At 31.0% G+C, this 17148-nt stretch overlaps 1 protein-coding gene across 1 annotated transcript; it reads left to right on the forward strand.

Annotated features, from left to right (window-relative positions):
- Positions 1–8113: 8113 nt before the first annotated feature.
- HELRODRAFT_144487 (hypothetical protein) lies at positions 8114–8365 on the forward strand (the record flags this gene model as incomplete). Its single annotated transcript, XM_009026639.1, has 1 exon — positions 8114–8365. A coding segment is annotated over one exon (252 nt), but the record flags the coding sequence as incomplete, so codon positions are not given.
- Between the last annotated feature and the right edge of the window lie 8783 nt (positions 8366–17148).

The raw sequence follows: 17148 nt of genomic DNA on the forward strand, positions 1-17148 counted from the left end.
ATTTAAATTCATATATTACATGATTACGCGTCAAAGTAGAATTGTCTTTAGGGGTGCAGTTGTTTTTTTTTAAGTCTAATAGTACATTAGTCTTACAATTATTGTAGTATTATTTTATTAGTTTTATTGATTGGTGCAACGTTTTTCTATAATTTGCCTATTTTATGTGCCGCTGACATATGATTTCTGTAATAAAGGATTATGTCGTTGTCATTGCTGTGTTTGAATATATTGCTATCTTGCTGTAGTCTTTGTTAAATAGTGCTTTAAATGGATGATTTTTTTTAAACATTGTTTTCTAGTAGATTAGTAATTATTTTCAGTTCCGTATTGCGATCCTCAATTGAGGATGAATGCGTGAATGCACGATTTACAAAAACCTTTATTGTGCTTATTTTATATTGTTCCGTGCATTTGTTTAGCCCATTTAAACAAACCTGCTTTGACGTATACGGCAGTTGTAAATCATAGTTCGTTATGCGTTACTAAAACATCCAGAAATGGCAATGAATTTTCACTTTCGTGCTTGATAGGGAAATTCTGTTTTTATCGGTTCAGGGTTGCTAGTAGATGGTCGACTAGTTCCGAATCATCGTAAGCAACAAAGATATTGTCAACATATTTAGCATAAATGTTTTGTTTTAATTATCGATTGTCTCTAAATGTTTTGCTCTCAAGATATCCTAAGAAGATATTAGCGAACAGGTCACCAAGTGACAAATGCATGGAATGTTAAGTTTTATGTTTTATATTAAAACATTATGATTTACAATATACATTTATTTTCTTTGGACTAAATGTTCTTTGGCTTTGTATGTAACTTCACTTTTTCTTTTTCTGTTGATCCGGTGGATAATAAACAAGTCGAGAACGTTGCTTAGTTTATTTCTCTTCTTTTAATGTCTTTCAATATTATATCAATTAATTAAACGATCTACGTGACAAAAAATTTAACAGGTTATGGGCCCAGATAATGTTTTTTTTTTGTTAATTGATTTGACGAGGAAAGTTTGGAATAAAGAAATATCGGAAGATTCCTTTGTGAAGACTGAAGAGAAAGCACGTGCTTCTTCATTCTCTGAAATTTGCAAAAGTGCAAATCAAACACCTAGAAGGCAAAAGTAATTGGTTGAACTGGAAATTGAGGGTTTGTATAATACTACGCGGCATTCCTGATGCAATGGATGTAGTAAATGGCAAATTAAAAGGTCCAGATGAATCGAACGATGACTCAAATAAAGATGAGATAGTAAAATATCAAACTGCTTTGAACTGATTCAATAAAGCAGATTGTAGTGCTATGGTTATTCTGTCAACCAACATGACCGATGAAACGTATGAAAAAGTTCGTTCATTCAGAAATGCCAGAGATGTTTGGTTAGAACTTCACAGATTATATGATGAAGTTAATGAAGATAAAGCATACAACTTATGCATGAAGTTTTTTAGTTATAGAATAGATGAAAGCGATGATGTTGTCACTCATGTCACAAAACTCAAGAATCTTTGGAAAGATTTGAAGGTTGAGTTAGGAAAAGATGAAAACAGTGACTTGTTGCTAATGTGCCAAATAATTGAAACCTTGCCAGAAAAATATTTTTCATTTGCTGCTAGTTGGAGATTGTTGAATAAGACTGAAAGAACAGTCGAAACACTCACAGATCAACTGTGTAGCTATGAGAGATCTTTGGAAGGCAAAACAGAATGTAATAAAGTATTATTTGTCAAAGCAACAACTAAAAGGTCATCATCACTAAACATTAAAGGTCAAAAACAAGATAAATTTGTCAGCAAACCAAAGCGACTGATATGTCATTATTGCAAATTGCTAAGTCACATTGTAAGAAATTGTGAAAAATGGCATTCTGATGGTAGACCAGCAAAACCAAGAAATAACAATCTACGCGATGACAATAAATCACTAGTTGCTATGGAATCAAGTGTTTTTGCAATTGATGAGTCAGCGTACACTGATGAATGGTTTTTTGACAATGGTGCAACGTGTCATCTAACTTTCCGAAGGGACATATTTCAAAGTTTTGAAACATTTTCTCAACCGAGTAAATGTAGAAGCTTTTGGAAAAGGAATTATTCATCTTCAAGTGAAAGTGAATAATAAATGGCAAACTGTTAAAGTTACAGATGCCTTGTATGTGCCAAAAGTAAAAAAAAATTTGTTCTCAGTACTTGCAACTCAAGATAAGAACAGAAATAGCTCTTTTGTTTCAACCTCAAGAAGTTGGCATCTACTTACTGACAATGTGATAAAGGTTGTTGGAATAAGAAACTACAATGGAGGTTTGTTCAAACTTGTTGCAAAAACTGTTAGACCGTTGAATTCTGAAGTCGAAGTTAATTTTGTCAATGATCAAGATATACCATGTTATACCATGAACGAATGGGACATCAGCATAAGAAACATGTTAAAATGGTCATGAAACGTGAACTAAACATCGATATACTTGTAGACAGTGAATTATGTGAAGGATGTGTCTATGGAAAGTTACATCGATTGAAATTTGAAACTCGAGTAAGAGCATCAAGACCAGAAGAATTAATTCACACAGATGTATGTGGTCCTTTTTGCTTCTCATTTCAAAATTACAGATACTTTGTTTTGTTCAAAAATGATTTCACAAGTTACAGATTTGTTTACTTTGTTAAACAAAAATCAGATGTACCAGAAAGACTCAGACAAATGCTTGCAGAGTCAAGATCAGCTGGTCATAAAGTCTCAGAAGTATTAAATGACAATAAAGGTGAATTTGACAACAAAGAAGTCAGATCAATTTTGCAAAAAGAAGGAGTTAGACAACGCCTAACTATGCCTTATACACCTCAACAGAATGGATGCAGTGAGCGTGATAATCGAACGCTAGTTGAAGCAGCAAGAGCCATGAGACTGGCTCATGAAGAACTGCCTCAGGCCCTTTGGGCTGAATTAGTTAATACTGCTGCTTACATACTCAACCGAACTGGACCATCTTCTGTAGAAGGAAAATCACCGTATGAAGTGTGGTTTAACAAGAAACCTAAGATAACACATCTACGAATCATTGGTAGCAAAGCCTATGTTCATATTCCTATGCAGAAACGACGTAAAATGGATACTAAAGCTGTAAAGGGTATCCTCGTTGGATATGAAGATGACGATGGCTACAGAATTTTGTTCAACCAGGAAATAAAATGCATCGATCAAAAGATGTTATTTTTGATGATAAGGTTGTCAAACCAAATTCAGTGATTTTGCAAGAAGAAAGTTGTTCAGATGATACAGTTTCGATTGATGTTGAAATCAAAGATAAAAATAAAGAAACTTTGATTAAAGAAATTATTTCAACTGATGAAGATGTTCACAACCGTAGTTCAGTTTCATCTGATGAAGAAGATCAATCTGACTGTTGTAATCAAAAAACCAAAGGTATGGTTTTACGTGACAGGAATAATATCAAACAGCCATCTCGTTATGATCCTTTCGTTATGTCTGCATTATGTGAAGTACTTGAACCAGTGAGCTACAAAGATGCCATTCAAAGTGATGAAAAAGATGAATGGTTTAAAGCCATGAACAGTGAAATGCAGTCATTAAAGGAAAATCAAACGTGGGATTTTGTAAGTCTTCCAAAAGGTCATAAGGCAATACCATGCAAATGGGTCTACAAGGTAAAACACAATCCAGATGGTTCTGTTGAACGTTTTAAAGCCAGGCTAGTGGTAAAAGGTTTTTTTAAAAAAAAGGGAATTGACTATGAAGAAACCTATAGTCCTGTAGTCAGAAGTTCAACTATAAGAACACTATTAAGTGTTGCTGCAAATGAAAGGATGTCACTCATGCAGTTTGATGTGTCAACAACATTTCTATACAGCAAACTAAATGAACATATTTACATGGAGCAACCTGAAGGTTATAAAGATAATTCAGGAAGAGTCTGTAAACTCAAGCGAATCTCTATGGACTTAAACAAGCTCCAAGATGTTGGAACAAACGCTTTGCTGAATTCTTGAAAAAGAGACATTTCAAACAAAGCGATGCAGATACTTGTTTGTTCATTAGAACACAGGGAGGAAAGAAACTCATACTTGCACTGTATGTTGATGATGGACTAGTTGCAGGAACCGATAAGGAAGAACTAAAAATATTTAAAAAAGAATTAAAGTCAGAGTTCAAGATAACATTTAAAACTGCAACATATTTCCTTGGATTAGAGATTAATCAAGATGAGAAGGGAAATATTAATGTCAATCAGTCATCGTATACAAGAATGATTCTTGAAAAAATTGGGATGAGTCAGTGTAAATCCTGTACAACTCCGATTTCAAAATCTGAGGAGTTCGATGAAAACAAAAATTAACACGAGGAAGTGAAATTTCCTTACAGATCAGCAGTTGGTGCATTGATGTACTTGATGACGGGAACAAGACCAGATATTGCATATGCAGTTGGAGTAGCATCCAGAAGTTTAGAGAAACCCAGCAAGTCCAATGTAGCACAAGTTAAGCAAATTTTCAGATACTTGCAAGGCACAGCTGATGTCGGTATTGTTTACAAGTCTGGTCAAAACAATACACTTATAGCCTACAGTGATGCAGATCATGGAGGAGATAAATTTAGTGGAAGATCGACATCAGGTGTAATCTGTATGTTTGGAGGAAGCGTGATCAGTTGGTTTAGCCAACGTCAACCCTCAGTCGCGATTTCAACTACTGAAGCAGAAATCGTGAAGTGATATGGCTCAAACGATTGTTAAACGACATTGTAGATCTAAAGAAAAAGCCAGAAATTTTTGTCGACAATGAAGCAGCAATTCGTTTAGCACACAATCCAGAACTTCACAGAAGAACAAAGCACATCCACATTAGACATTTCTTTGTCAGAGGAAAAATTGCAGAAGAAGAAGTTTCAGTTGATCGAGTTGCGACAGAATTTCAAGTTGCTGATGCTCTGACAAAACCAGTGGTAGGACCAAGACTAAAGAATCTTATGTGTGCGATGGGTCTTCAGAACATTTAGGTTAAGGTCATCTAATGTTTTAATTAAAATGAGAAGGTGTTAAGTTTTATGTTTTATATTAAAACATTATGATTTATAATATACATTTATTTTCTTTGGGCCAAATGTTCTTTGCTTTGTATGTAACTTCACTTTTTCCTTTCCTGTTGATCCGGTGGATAATAAACAAGTCAAGAACGTTGCTTAGTTTATTTCTCTTCTTTTAATGTCTTTCAATATTATATCAATTAATTAAACGATCTACGTGACAAGAAATTTAACATGGAACAATATAAAATAAGCACAATAAAGGCTTTTGTAAATTTAGTCAATTTGCTTGTATAACTTGCCTGTGTGGGTGTAGAAAGGTTGTGTACATTTGGAGAAAAGATTTGAGATGTGTTATTGGTTTTTTAAGTGAACCATGTCTGAGTGATATTCACACTATTTAAGGTAATATCAATTTGTCATGGATGGGAACAATTTTACACAAGAACACGATATCCGAGATATATATATATATATATATATATATATATATATATATATATATATATATATATATATATATACATATATATATTACACACACAAGCACACATACACTTATATATATATGTTGGTAATGTACCATAATTTTTACAATATTCTATAAATTCTACCGAATGTTTGGTGTTAATATGTTTGTAGTTCGTTTTTTCGATTTTTCTCACTAAAGTTTTTTGGTGAACGTTTAGTTTATTAAAATTCAAAATAAACTTATTTTTCGAATTCATGCTGCAAATAAGGCCATATTTCGATTCCGAATGAATCATCGTCAGTGCTCCTTGCTGTATATATAGGGAAATATTGACTTGGTCAAGATTAACTTTGACGTTGTAAAAATTAACTTTGGTGTTGTAAAATTGAACTTTGATGCGAATTAGGTGTCAGGTTTCTTAATTGGCTGGTCATCTTCTTTGGTCTCCTTTTCTTCATCGATAGCATCATATTCTTCTTTGTCACTATTTACGATGCTAGTTTTTATTACTTCTTTGTTTTCGTTGTTGGTTAAGCGCCGGGTTGGAAGTGAGGTTGTCATTTTTTGTTGTATATTTATTTTTGGTTTATTGATGTCGATTAGGACTGCTTCTGCAATTTTAAGATGCGTGTAGTTGCTGTTCTGGTATATTACTTTGGTGTTGCTGTCGAGGATTTCATGGCTAATTGTGATTGAGTGTGTTGAGTCCAAATGAGATTTGATAGCACCACTCTGCTTATGCATCGTAAGCCTTATAGTCAGTGAGGTAGTAGTAATCCCGATATATGAGTCATGTTGACGTGCACAACCGTCAAAGGGGCAATTAAATTCATATATTACGTGATTACGCTTTAACTCAGAGTTATCTCTAGAACTGCAGTTGTTTTTCAGTATTAGGTGAGACGTCTTTTTATTGTTGTAATAAATTCTGAGTTTAACTTTACTATTTGGGTTGGTTGGTGTGACATTTTTATTGATGATATGCTTAAGAATAGCTTCATCTACCTTGTATGCTGTTGACATGTGATTTCTGTAATACAAGATGATGTCGTTATCTTGATTGTTGGTACTAGGAAGGTTATTGCTGTGTAGTAATTTGTTTTTAACAATCTTTTCAATAGAGTAAGTCTTATATCCATTGTTTACAAGCAGGTTAGTGACCCTCTTTAATTCAGCGTCGCGATTTTCAATATCGGAAGAGTGTGTGAATGCCCGGTTCACAAATGATTTTATTGTGCTGTCTTTAAATTGTTCAGTGCATTCACTTTGTCCATTCAAACAAATTCCTGTATTCGTTTCCAAAAGTCAACCGTCTTTTTTTATGTTTGAGAGATTAAATAATTTTTTACTAAATTTGTGTGCTTTTTTTAAAGAAAAATGTTATTCTAACTTGTATAATTCCTATATGTGTGAAAAGTTTGCTGTGCATTGGGAGATATTTAAGAAATAGCTGTGATATTCAGGAAAAGAAACTTATATTTTGATCAAGAAGTTGTTGTAAATAATTTTCATGTTATGGGCTAAATCAAATAAGAGAAAGATAAGTTGTTGAGTATGATGGTCTATTGCACGACTCTTAATATTTATTTACGTAGATGATGAATGAAAAATTTGAATTCAATTTGTTTCACAACATACACTTTACCAATTATTAAAAGACAAGTTCTTTGTAACTGATTAAGAGAATTTAATCAAAGAGTTAAGCAACCAGTATTGTCCAGTTCACAGTTAGCATGACTTTTATCAATTTTACATCCGTAAGCTGAGCATTTATTTACCATTTTATATATAATTACAGACGAAATATTATATACAATGTAAAATTATTTAAAAAGAGGAAAATTAACAATTAACGATCCAAAAGTTTTCAGTGAATGAGCGTTGACCAAATCTGAACAGCATTATAAAACAACGTGCAACACATATAAATAAAGATAGTCTAAGCAAAAGTCATTCATTTAACAAAGCGATAGCTTAAAAGCCTGAGCCTACTATGCTCAAGTAATGATGTGCGTGGGTTAGCCCTTTCGTATCTAGAGGCTATTACATCGAGACTTCTATGACATATATATATATATATATATATATATATATATATATATATATATATATATATATATATATTGGTATTAGATTTTTCGTTAAACAATTTGGTTGGTTGGTGTGGGGAAACAATGTGGTTTTGAATGTGGATAAATGTATATGGATGTCTTCAGGTAAAAATAACGATTTTATTCTTAGTTATAAAGTAGGAAGGTGTTTGTAAAATAAAGTTGAATCTACTTAGGATCTCGGTGTTACATATAATGATAAAATGAGATTGGATGGGCATGTGAATAGTATTTTGAATAAATGTTATCGAATAATAGGTTTAATTCAATCTCACTTTTTTGGTTTGGATATATTTTCATTTTTGACTTTATATAAGTTTATGGTTAGGTCTAAATTAGATTATGTCTGCTGTATGGTCAGCGTGGCAAATTGATTTGATTGGGTTAGTTGAGAGAAAGTTACTATTTTGAAAATTGAGAGAGTTCAGAATAGTTACTAAATTGTTTTATGAATGTCGTGGTATGAAATGCAATGAAAGACTGAGGTTTTAAAATTTATCCCCATTAAAATTCCGTAAAATTAGAAGAGATTTAATTACTTTGTATGATATTTTGAATGATAACTTAAATAGTAATTTATATTCAGATCTAAAATTACGTACAGATTCGATAACTAGAGGACACGATAAAAAGTTAGAACGAAATAAGGTTAGAACAAGCATGAGTAAATATGCATTAGTTATCAGAATCATGCCCATATGGAATTCTTTAACACAGAAAATTGTGGGTTCAAAATCCGTAAATCAATTTAAAGTTCTGTTTGACAAGTTCACTATTGGGTTTTGAAATGTGGTACGAATGGCGTGCAAATGATCCCGTTTGATTGATTTTTTGGTTGGCATGTGAGTATGAGTGTAGATATGCTTGATTGAATTTCACTGGTTGACAATTGACAAATCAAATTTGTTTAAATTGTTGTGATCATGTCTAAAGCTCTAAGTGGTATGCCACCAAAATATTTAACTTGTTTTCCATTCTAAAAAGTGAACATACTGACATCAATTTGTTTGAAGTTTCTGATGTTCCTGTTCACGAGGCGAATTAGAATGCATAATTTAGTGGATGAATACTAAAGTGATTGAACAGAAAATTCAATAAAAAAAAATAATCAAATGCAAAACAAATAATTGCTTTTAAGAAAAGTTGGATGGTTTAATGTTTAAGATGCCTGCTCTTGATGATGCAGTGAGTGAGTTTGAATGCAGAGAGATTCTTGCCTGTAACGCAATATGTATGTGGCGCGTGGATTTACACTTTTTTTTACATGTGCCGTATGTGCCTTTGATGCCCCTTTAGTATTATTTAACAAAAATCATTTAGAAAATTAATAATTATTATTTTAGTAGTAACATTTAATCCTTTACTGAGAATAATAATAATTAAATAATAAATGGGTTATGATTGTCCTTGAAAACGAATAATGGATCCATTTGCATCCTTTTTATTTAATTTACCTATTTTATAAATTTTATTCAGTCAAATCAACAACACTAACAGTTACACCAACAACAACAACAACAACAACAGACTAACAAAGTGAATCGCAATGAAATAATTACAAGCAAAAAACAAACATCTTTTTTTAGATCAATATTATCGTCGTCTTCATCGTTATTACCGCCGATACAATCATCATCAGCTGAACCAGCACCATCATCAGCGCTACCATCATCATCATCATCATCCACTCAACAGAGCATGACTAACGAACATGGACTCACGTGACACAAGGCCCTCATCCTGATAGCATGTCAATATTCCGCGGGAGGCAACTTATGAATCCATACAAAAATACCACACACACACGCACACATACATTCATATTATATATATATATATATTTATATATATATATATATATGGGTTCAGACTGTTGTATATACAGTTATTAAGAATAATTAAAAAGACCACCAGCACCACGATCGTCTGTACAGACAGATGAACCAACACACCAGCATGTGCATCCACACAGGAAGCATTCCAATCTAAATTCACATTGAGACAGTTGTTCGTCAGTTTTTCTTATACTCTAGCTTTGAGAATGTGTTAACTGTTGTTCGAAACCAGGAACTTGAAAAAAATAGTTATTTCTTGTTTTCATGCTCTTTAAAGTAGCAATACTCGAATACATGACGACGAAATTCTAAATATAGCAGCTGCAAGTAAACCGCATCAAACTCCAGTCAAAACAACAACAACTATTACTACTACTACTGCTACTACTACTACATGGTAATAAAAAATAAATTAAACCAAAAATAAATTAAACAACTCAGCTAAAACATTATAGTAACAAGCATTCCATACCATACCATACCAAGAAGAGAAAGAGCAATATTCGAATGAGATCGTTCAATAGTCTTAATAATGACGCAATAAAACAACAGCAAAGACAACAACAAACACACACAACAGTAATAAAATGCTAAACAAAAACACAGAACACGCTATAATAATAATAATTTCACACATAACAACGAATAAACACAACAAACACACAACAAATAACACAGCACATATAACATTTAATGCAACCAACAATAAAAGCAAAGTCACGTTCAACAACAAAAACAATGCAACACACACACAGACAACGACAACAATATACAGCTCAAAACGACAACAACATCGCCTTCAGAAACAACAGTAAGATGTTCATGTCAACAAATCCAATTCAACGTTATTATTTACAACCACATTAATAATAATAATAATATTACTTATATTACTATTATTTATTGATATTATTATTATTATTACGATAATTAAAGTTGCAATAATCGATCAGTAACAATAATAACAAAAAAGTTATATAAACTCTTTCTATTCAAAATTTTGAAAACAAATCTGAAAATAAATTGAAACAATATAATTGACCAAGTAATGTTTCCAACATTATTCGTTTGTTAAGGTTTGCTTAGACATCAGATTTCTATTACTAAGCAAATGTCCAAGTGATTTCCTCAAAAACATACGACTTTTGCATTCCAGTTAACTTTCATAGAATGATGAAATTTTTGTTAGCTGGTTAATTTCTACCTAGACATCAAATTTTTATTACCCAGTTAATATCTATTGAATAATTATTGTTGACATTATCAGATTGTCTTGCCAACTCACGAAGACGTTACGTTTTGGCAGACCACTAAATGACCACAAAGACATGAGATCTTTGTTAAAATGTTTATGTTTACAGAGACGTATAATCTTTTTTCCCGGTTTATATTTGAAACAACAACTAAATATTTTACCAAATGTTAATGTTCATAAAGAGTGTGAGTACGAAACCATTGCATAATCATCAGGTTTCTTCTAGCAAGATAATGCTCATGAAGACATCATATTTGAGCCAGAAGTTAACATTTATTAGAACTTAATTGCAAATTTTGTCACCCAGTTAATATTGGCATAAACATCACTTGTTTGCCAACATGTAAGATCCTTGTTACATTCACAAAAAATTAAATTAGTTAATGTTTACAAAGAAATCAGATTATTGCACTCAGTGAATGTTAAGAGAAATAAGTTGAATAAATGATTGAAAAAAAAATGTCGTCAACAAATTTTAACAATAAAATTAAAAAAAAAATTATGTTTATAATAACATCAACAAGATTAACACCATTTTAAAAATGTAACAATAGAAAAATAATAAGAAAAAGTTATGAAGAACCAAACAATAAGAATCCACGATTCACCAACATTACCAAAAACAACAACATCCACACAGTCACGAACAAAAACAACAAATTCACACAATCATTATCAATTAAAACATCTACAACAATAACAAAAACAAAAATTCTTCAACAATAAAAGTTTAAATGGACGATATTAATGTCGCAATAATAATGATAGGTAAATTATGGAAAACCAATAATCATAAACCATAAACTAGAAACAGGGAGCAAACACTGTTGCAACGTACATACAGATGTGCAAATGTGCATATAAACACATATTTTCTTTCTCATACACCTTCTCACACACTCACACAAACATACACGTATTTTTATTACCTTGTGTTACTTCGATACAATAAATACGCGTAAGTCATCAATTAAATAATCACTTTTTGTAATTATAATACACAAACATTTTTGAACGAATAAACGTTGAGTCAAGCGAGTTTGGAGTTCTAAGAATTTTCCCAAGACAGGGTTGAAACTCAAACTTTTGTAGTCCGTGCGGAAGACAAGAAACGAGCAGAGATTCGTCGCAAACACCGTCTACACCGTCTACACAAACACCGCAGAGTGTCAGTTGCACTAACTACATAATATGGTGGAGAGTTAATCACCATAATAATATAGACATACTTGTTGGTGAATTTTTCATAGGAAAATGCATTTTAATCATTTGAGAGAAACTAATAGCATTAATATAAAAAGTTTCATATCTTTGCTTGGCACATCTAAGACCTTAATAACAAAACAACAACGTCAATAACAAAATAGCAATTGTTGAAAACAAAAACATCACCATCAGAAACAAAAAATCCTCATTTTTAACAACTACACTACTACATCATCATCAACAACAACTAACACATCACCATCAACAACAACATTATTAACATCAACAACAACATTATTAACATCAACAACCATTTCTTGATTGACAGCCACCACTTCAACACAACATCATCATAAACAGCTAAACATCATCATCACAGCCAACGACAACATAATCATCAACAACAACAATGACAATATTATCAAAAAAAACAACAAAAACATCATCGCAATAGCAACAGTACAGAATGTTCTGCATATATTAATTAGGAAAAAAATTGGGGTATAAAAAAAAGTTTTAAAAATGTTGGTGGATTAAAAAAATCCCAATCTTCACAGACAGCACAAAAATTGCCAGGCCATTGAAAAAAAAAACAAAATTTTTAAACAAGAGTTGGAAAATAAAAAAAATGAATAGATTAACTAAAGGGGAAGTAAAAGTGAAGATTATCTGGATACTAGATCAATGCGATGTTGGGAGGGAGCCATGACAATGCAGATAAGAAGGCAAGAAGCGCTCAAAATAAAGCTGGTCACAAAGTTGCTAGTTAAGAATGGGTACTGCAGACTCTATCTGACAAAATGTGTGAATGAAAAAATCTCTCGTAGAAAGTGTGAGTATACGTTCAACCACAGCTAAAGATTAAAGAATCATTCAACAAAACAGTGAAGACAAACCTCAGTCGTATCTGTCCAGGACGTCACTTTAAGTTAAAAATTTACGGGCATAGAATTGGTTTCTGTGGCACAGCAGTATGCAGACAAATGATGTGGAGAATTGGTCAAATATTCAATGTTCTTGCTCGTCTAAATGAATATTCAGCTGAAATTTCTACAGAGACAAATTTTGAACTACAAAATATGTTAAAAAAAATCAATAAAAAGCTTGTTTAAATTTTTTTGATGAGATTGATGATGAATATCTTCAATTAATTTATCAATTGAAATTAATTGGTCTTAGCAAACACAAGAGATTTTCATTTTTCACAATTATTAATATTGGCTTATTGGATTTACTTTTTATGCTCCTCAGCATGCACAAAATTAATTGAAAGTAAAGCATTGTGTTTACCATCAATAAGAACTTTGATAAAGGTCACTAGAAGAGATAATGTTAACTGTGGACTGGACAATGTTGGTTACTGAATTATCAAATTTTGAATAACCAAATGTCAATATAGCCAGTACAATATATCATGTAGCAGTGAAAAGTATACACAGTAGGACTAATGTTTTGACTGCAGGATGGTCCTTTTGAATGACGATTTATTTTATTCCAATAAAGATTATTCTAACATTACAGTTTATTTGCAAGACATCAACAAAGGAAGTTTGTTGACACTAGCTAAATATACATTTTTAGCTTTTCTAGGCTGCATGAAAATTTTTAAAATTATAAAAAATTCTTAAACAGCAATGAAACTTTTCTAAACTTCTAACTATAAACGAAGACTTTTCACAACACTTGTAAATAATTATACACAAAATGACATTTTCTTGGTTGAAGATATGTTCTGTATCAGCAATCATAACGTCATAGAAATGATCTGTAAAAATTTGTTAAAAAATATTAATGAGAGTGTAAATATTAAAGATAAATTTAATAAATCAATAAATTAAAAAAAGTTGAAAAGTAAAAAAAGTTTCATTTTATAATTTTTTTTATTTCATAAATTTTTGATTAATAAAAAAGTTAATTATTAAAACAGTTTTCTTGTTTCGTTTTTCAAACAAAATTATATAATTGCAAGACCATTATGCACGCAGCACAAAAGCCTACTAAGAAACAAGAGCGTTTAAGGTTTCGTGTCTAGATGCTACGTCGAGACATCTATGGGATTCCATGCAAACATATCTCGCTTATCACGTGCAATGTCTATCATGCCTTGTCTCACGTGTATTTACATGCACAGTGTGATTGTACTGAGGCTTCTGAAAAATGTTGAGAAAATAATTTTGATTAACAGTAATTAAATAAATCAATTGATAACATTAATAGCATCAACATGTAATAAGCAATAAAACACTTCTTTTACTTTTATAAGCAAACTTTTCAATTATTTTCAATTTTCTCATATCAATAAAAAATAATAGTAACAACCTATTGGTAATATAAAGATGATAATGATGATAACAATGACACTATTAATAAAATATTGATTATAAAAATTTTAGAAATAAGCTTCTATTTATTTCATCATTTTTTAAGTTGAGTCTTCAAACTAAAACAACTTTTGGAGAGCTGGGCATATACATGCATATATATATATATATATATATATATATATATATATATATATATATATATATACATATATATATATATATATAAGTTCATTTTGACAAAGTCATTCTCCATCTAAGTTCATTTTGACAGTGTCAATATTTCCCTATATAAACAGCAGAAAGCACAGACGATGATTCATTCGGAACCGAAATATGGCCTTATTTGCAGCATGAAATCGAAAAATAAGTTCATTTTGAATTTTAATAAACTAAACGTTCACCAAAAAACTTTAATGAGAAAAATTGAAAAAACGAACTACAAACATATTAACGCCAAACATTTGGTAGAATTTATAGAATATTGTAAAAATTATGGTCTATTACCAACATATATAATGTATATTATATATATATATATATATATATATATATATATATATATATCAATCAATATGTTTCTGCAATGTTCAACAACGCTCCTCTGTGAATTTTACAAACAGGATGCTCTAAACTTTGCCAGTAATGGAGAAATAGTTAGAGAATAAGGTAGAGAGTTCCAGAGAAAAGGGCCAATAAAAGCAAACGCAGATTTAGCATAAGAGTATTTAACACAAGTTATTTAAGAGTGAGAATAAAGAGACTATAGTAAACCGGGGCATTTAGTTTTATTTAATATATATATCTGTTAAGTACTTAGGAAATAATTTAAATAAATAAGATACATTATTGTGAAAAAAGTATACTACGCACAAGCAATGGAGATATCAAAAAATTTTATATAAAATATGAAAACGCAAGCATGATGTCGGCCCATAAACAAACTATGCAAACTTGGAATTCACATAGTATGTATATTCCTTAAAATGTATAAAATTGTAATGTGTCATTTTTGTTTTGAAACATTTTAGAGTTTTTGGACTATATTTTGTTTGTTATTAAGACAAGATCATAATTTTTGCTTACTTTTAAAATTTTTTTCGTTTTCAAAATTTAGAAAAGGAAAAAAGTGGGAATGGGAAGGAACAGGAGAGAAAGCGTGGAAATGTCTTAAAAATAGGGAATGTGTATTCAAGGGAACGTCTGAAATGTCCTAAATGAAAATTTGGGAAAAAATAGCGATTTTCAATTTCTTCTCACTTCTAGTCCAAATTGGTTTATCGCCAGGTAACGCGCTAAAGTTAAAATAAAGCAGTAAACAGATATATAAGCAAAACAACGCTATTTAATTTAGGTCTTTTTAGTTGGAGGATTAATAATAAATACGCACGATTCAACGAGCTACCAATATCGCTACTGCTCAATAAATGTTACGGCGCAACAGCTACCGATACTGTAGAAGCGCTACTGTAACGCAGCTACCGCGAGTTTGCTATTAAGAACCTTAATAATAGAAATTCAATAATTATTTGAGAGTTGGGGATTAAAGTAGAGACTCAATGTCTTGTCCGTTTTTTTATATTATGGTCGTTTTGTAATTATGGTAGTTTTGTGTGGACTCAAAATATTTATGTATGCATGTTTCAGAAAGTTCTGAGCCACCGGTATACTCGCGAATTGCGTTTGAGAACATAAATAAAATTTTGAAATACTTAATGATAAGTCACCGTTATGTTTAATTTTTCTTTTAAACGGTGTAGTAAACATAATGTGGGACTAACAAAATATTCGATTTTAAAAATGTTGTCTTTAATGTTATTTTTATATTATTATTATTCATAATAACGTTTACTTTGTTGCTATTTACGCTGAAGTTACATTTGTCAACATTTTTGTCTAAATTTTAACTTATGTTGAAGCACAACAAAAATAGCATGATGCATGAAAAGGCGCTCGAAAAAAAAATGTTTGCATAGATTGTATCTCAGGAAGGGTGTGCATGATAAGAAAAAACAAACCCGAAACCCTGAGCACTAGAAAAACCCATAATGGGTTAACACCTACAAACGCGGATGATAATATTGATTATATATATATATATATAATATATATAATATATATATATATTATAAATAAATAGACCAGAATATACATGCGAATATATAAACAACATGGCCATACGAGTATATATAGAGCAATGAAATATAATTATGGAGTTTTGAAAATATCGAATAGGCTAGCTATTGAATCTGAACGTTGGCGTGTATTAAAAACTTGTGATCGTAGCTGCTGATGGAAACCTTACAGATGTCGCAAATTATCTTTTTCATTATAATAAATAACAATTTTAAAGTCATAAATACAAAGAGCTCATTAAAATTAAGAATTTGTACATCACCTCAATAATAAAAAACAATTCAAACACTAAACCTTCCTCGGATATGAAAAGTAGTCATTTGATTTATTCATTTACATGTAAAATTGGTGAGTGCGTACTTCAAAATTCTGAATACATCGGAATGACTACAACAACATTTACGGGAAGACTCACAATGCATAAGCAAAATGGAGCAATAAAAGACCACCTAATGAAAACAACACAGCACTATTATAACAAAGGAAATTTCAGACAATAACACTAAAGCAATTTATTAGAACAGAGTATACTTCAAATTGAAGATAGCAGAATCAATTTTTATCGATAAATATAAACCAGTAATAAATATTCAACTAAATAATACCAATATTCTTCCAACAAAGAAACACATGATTAACTTTAGTTCTAATTAAGTTACAATCAAAGTCGCTGTGAAAACAATGACACAAAGACTGAACAATACTATATAACTACACTGATGATGGCAGTTGATGCCGAAAAGAGCTTTTCTGTAGTAATAACGTTATTAATAA

Source organism: Helobdella robusta (assembly GCF_000326865.2).
Source record: "Helobdella robusta unplaced genomic scaffold HELROscaffold_48, whole genome shotgun sequence".
NCBI classification, from domain to species: Eukaryota; Metazoa; Annelida; class Clitellata; order Rhynchobdellida; family Glossiphoniidae; genus Helobdella; species Helobdella robusta.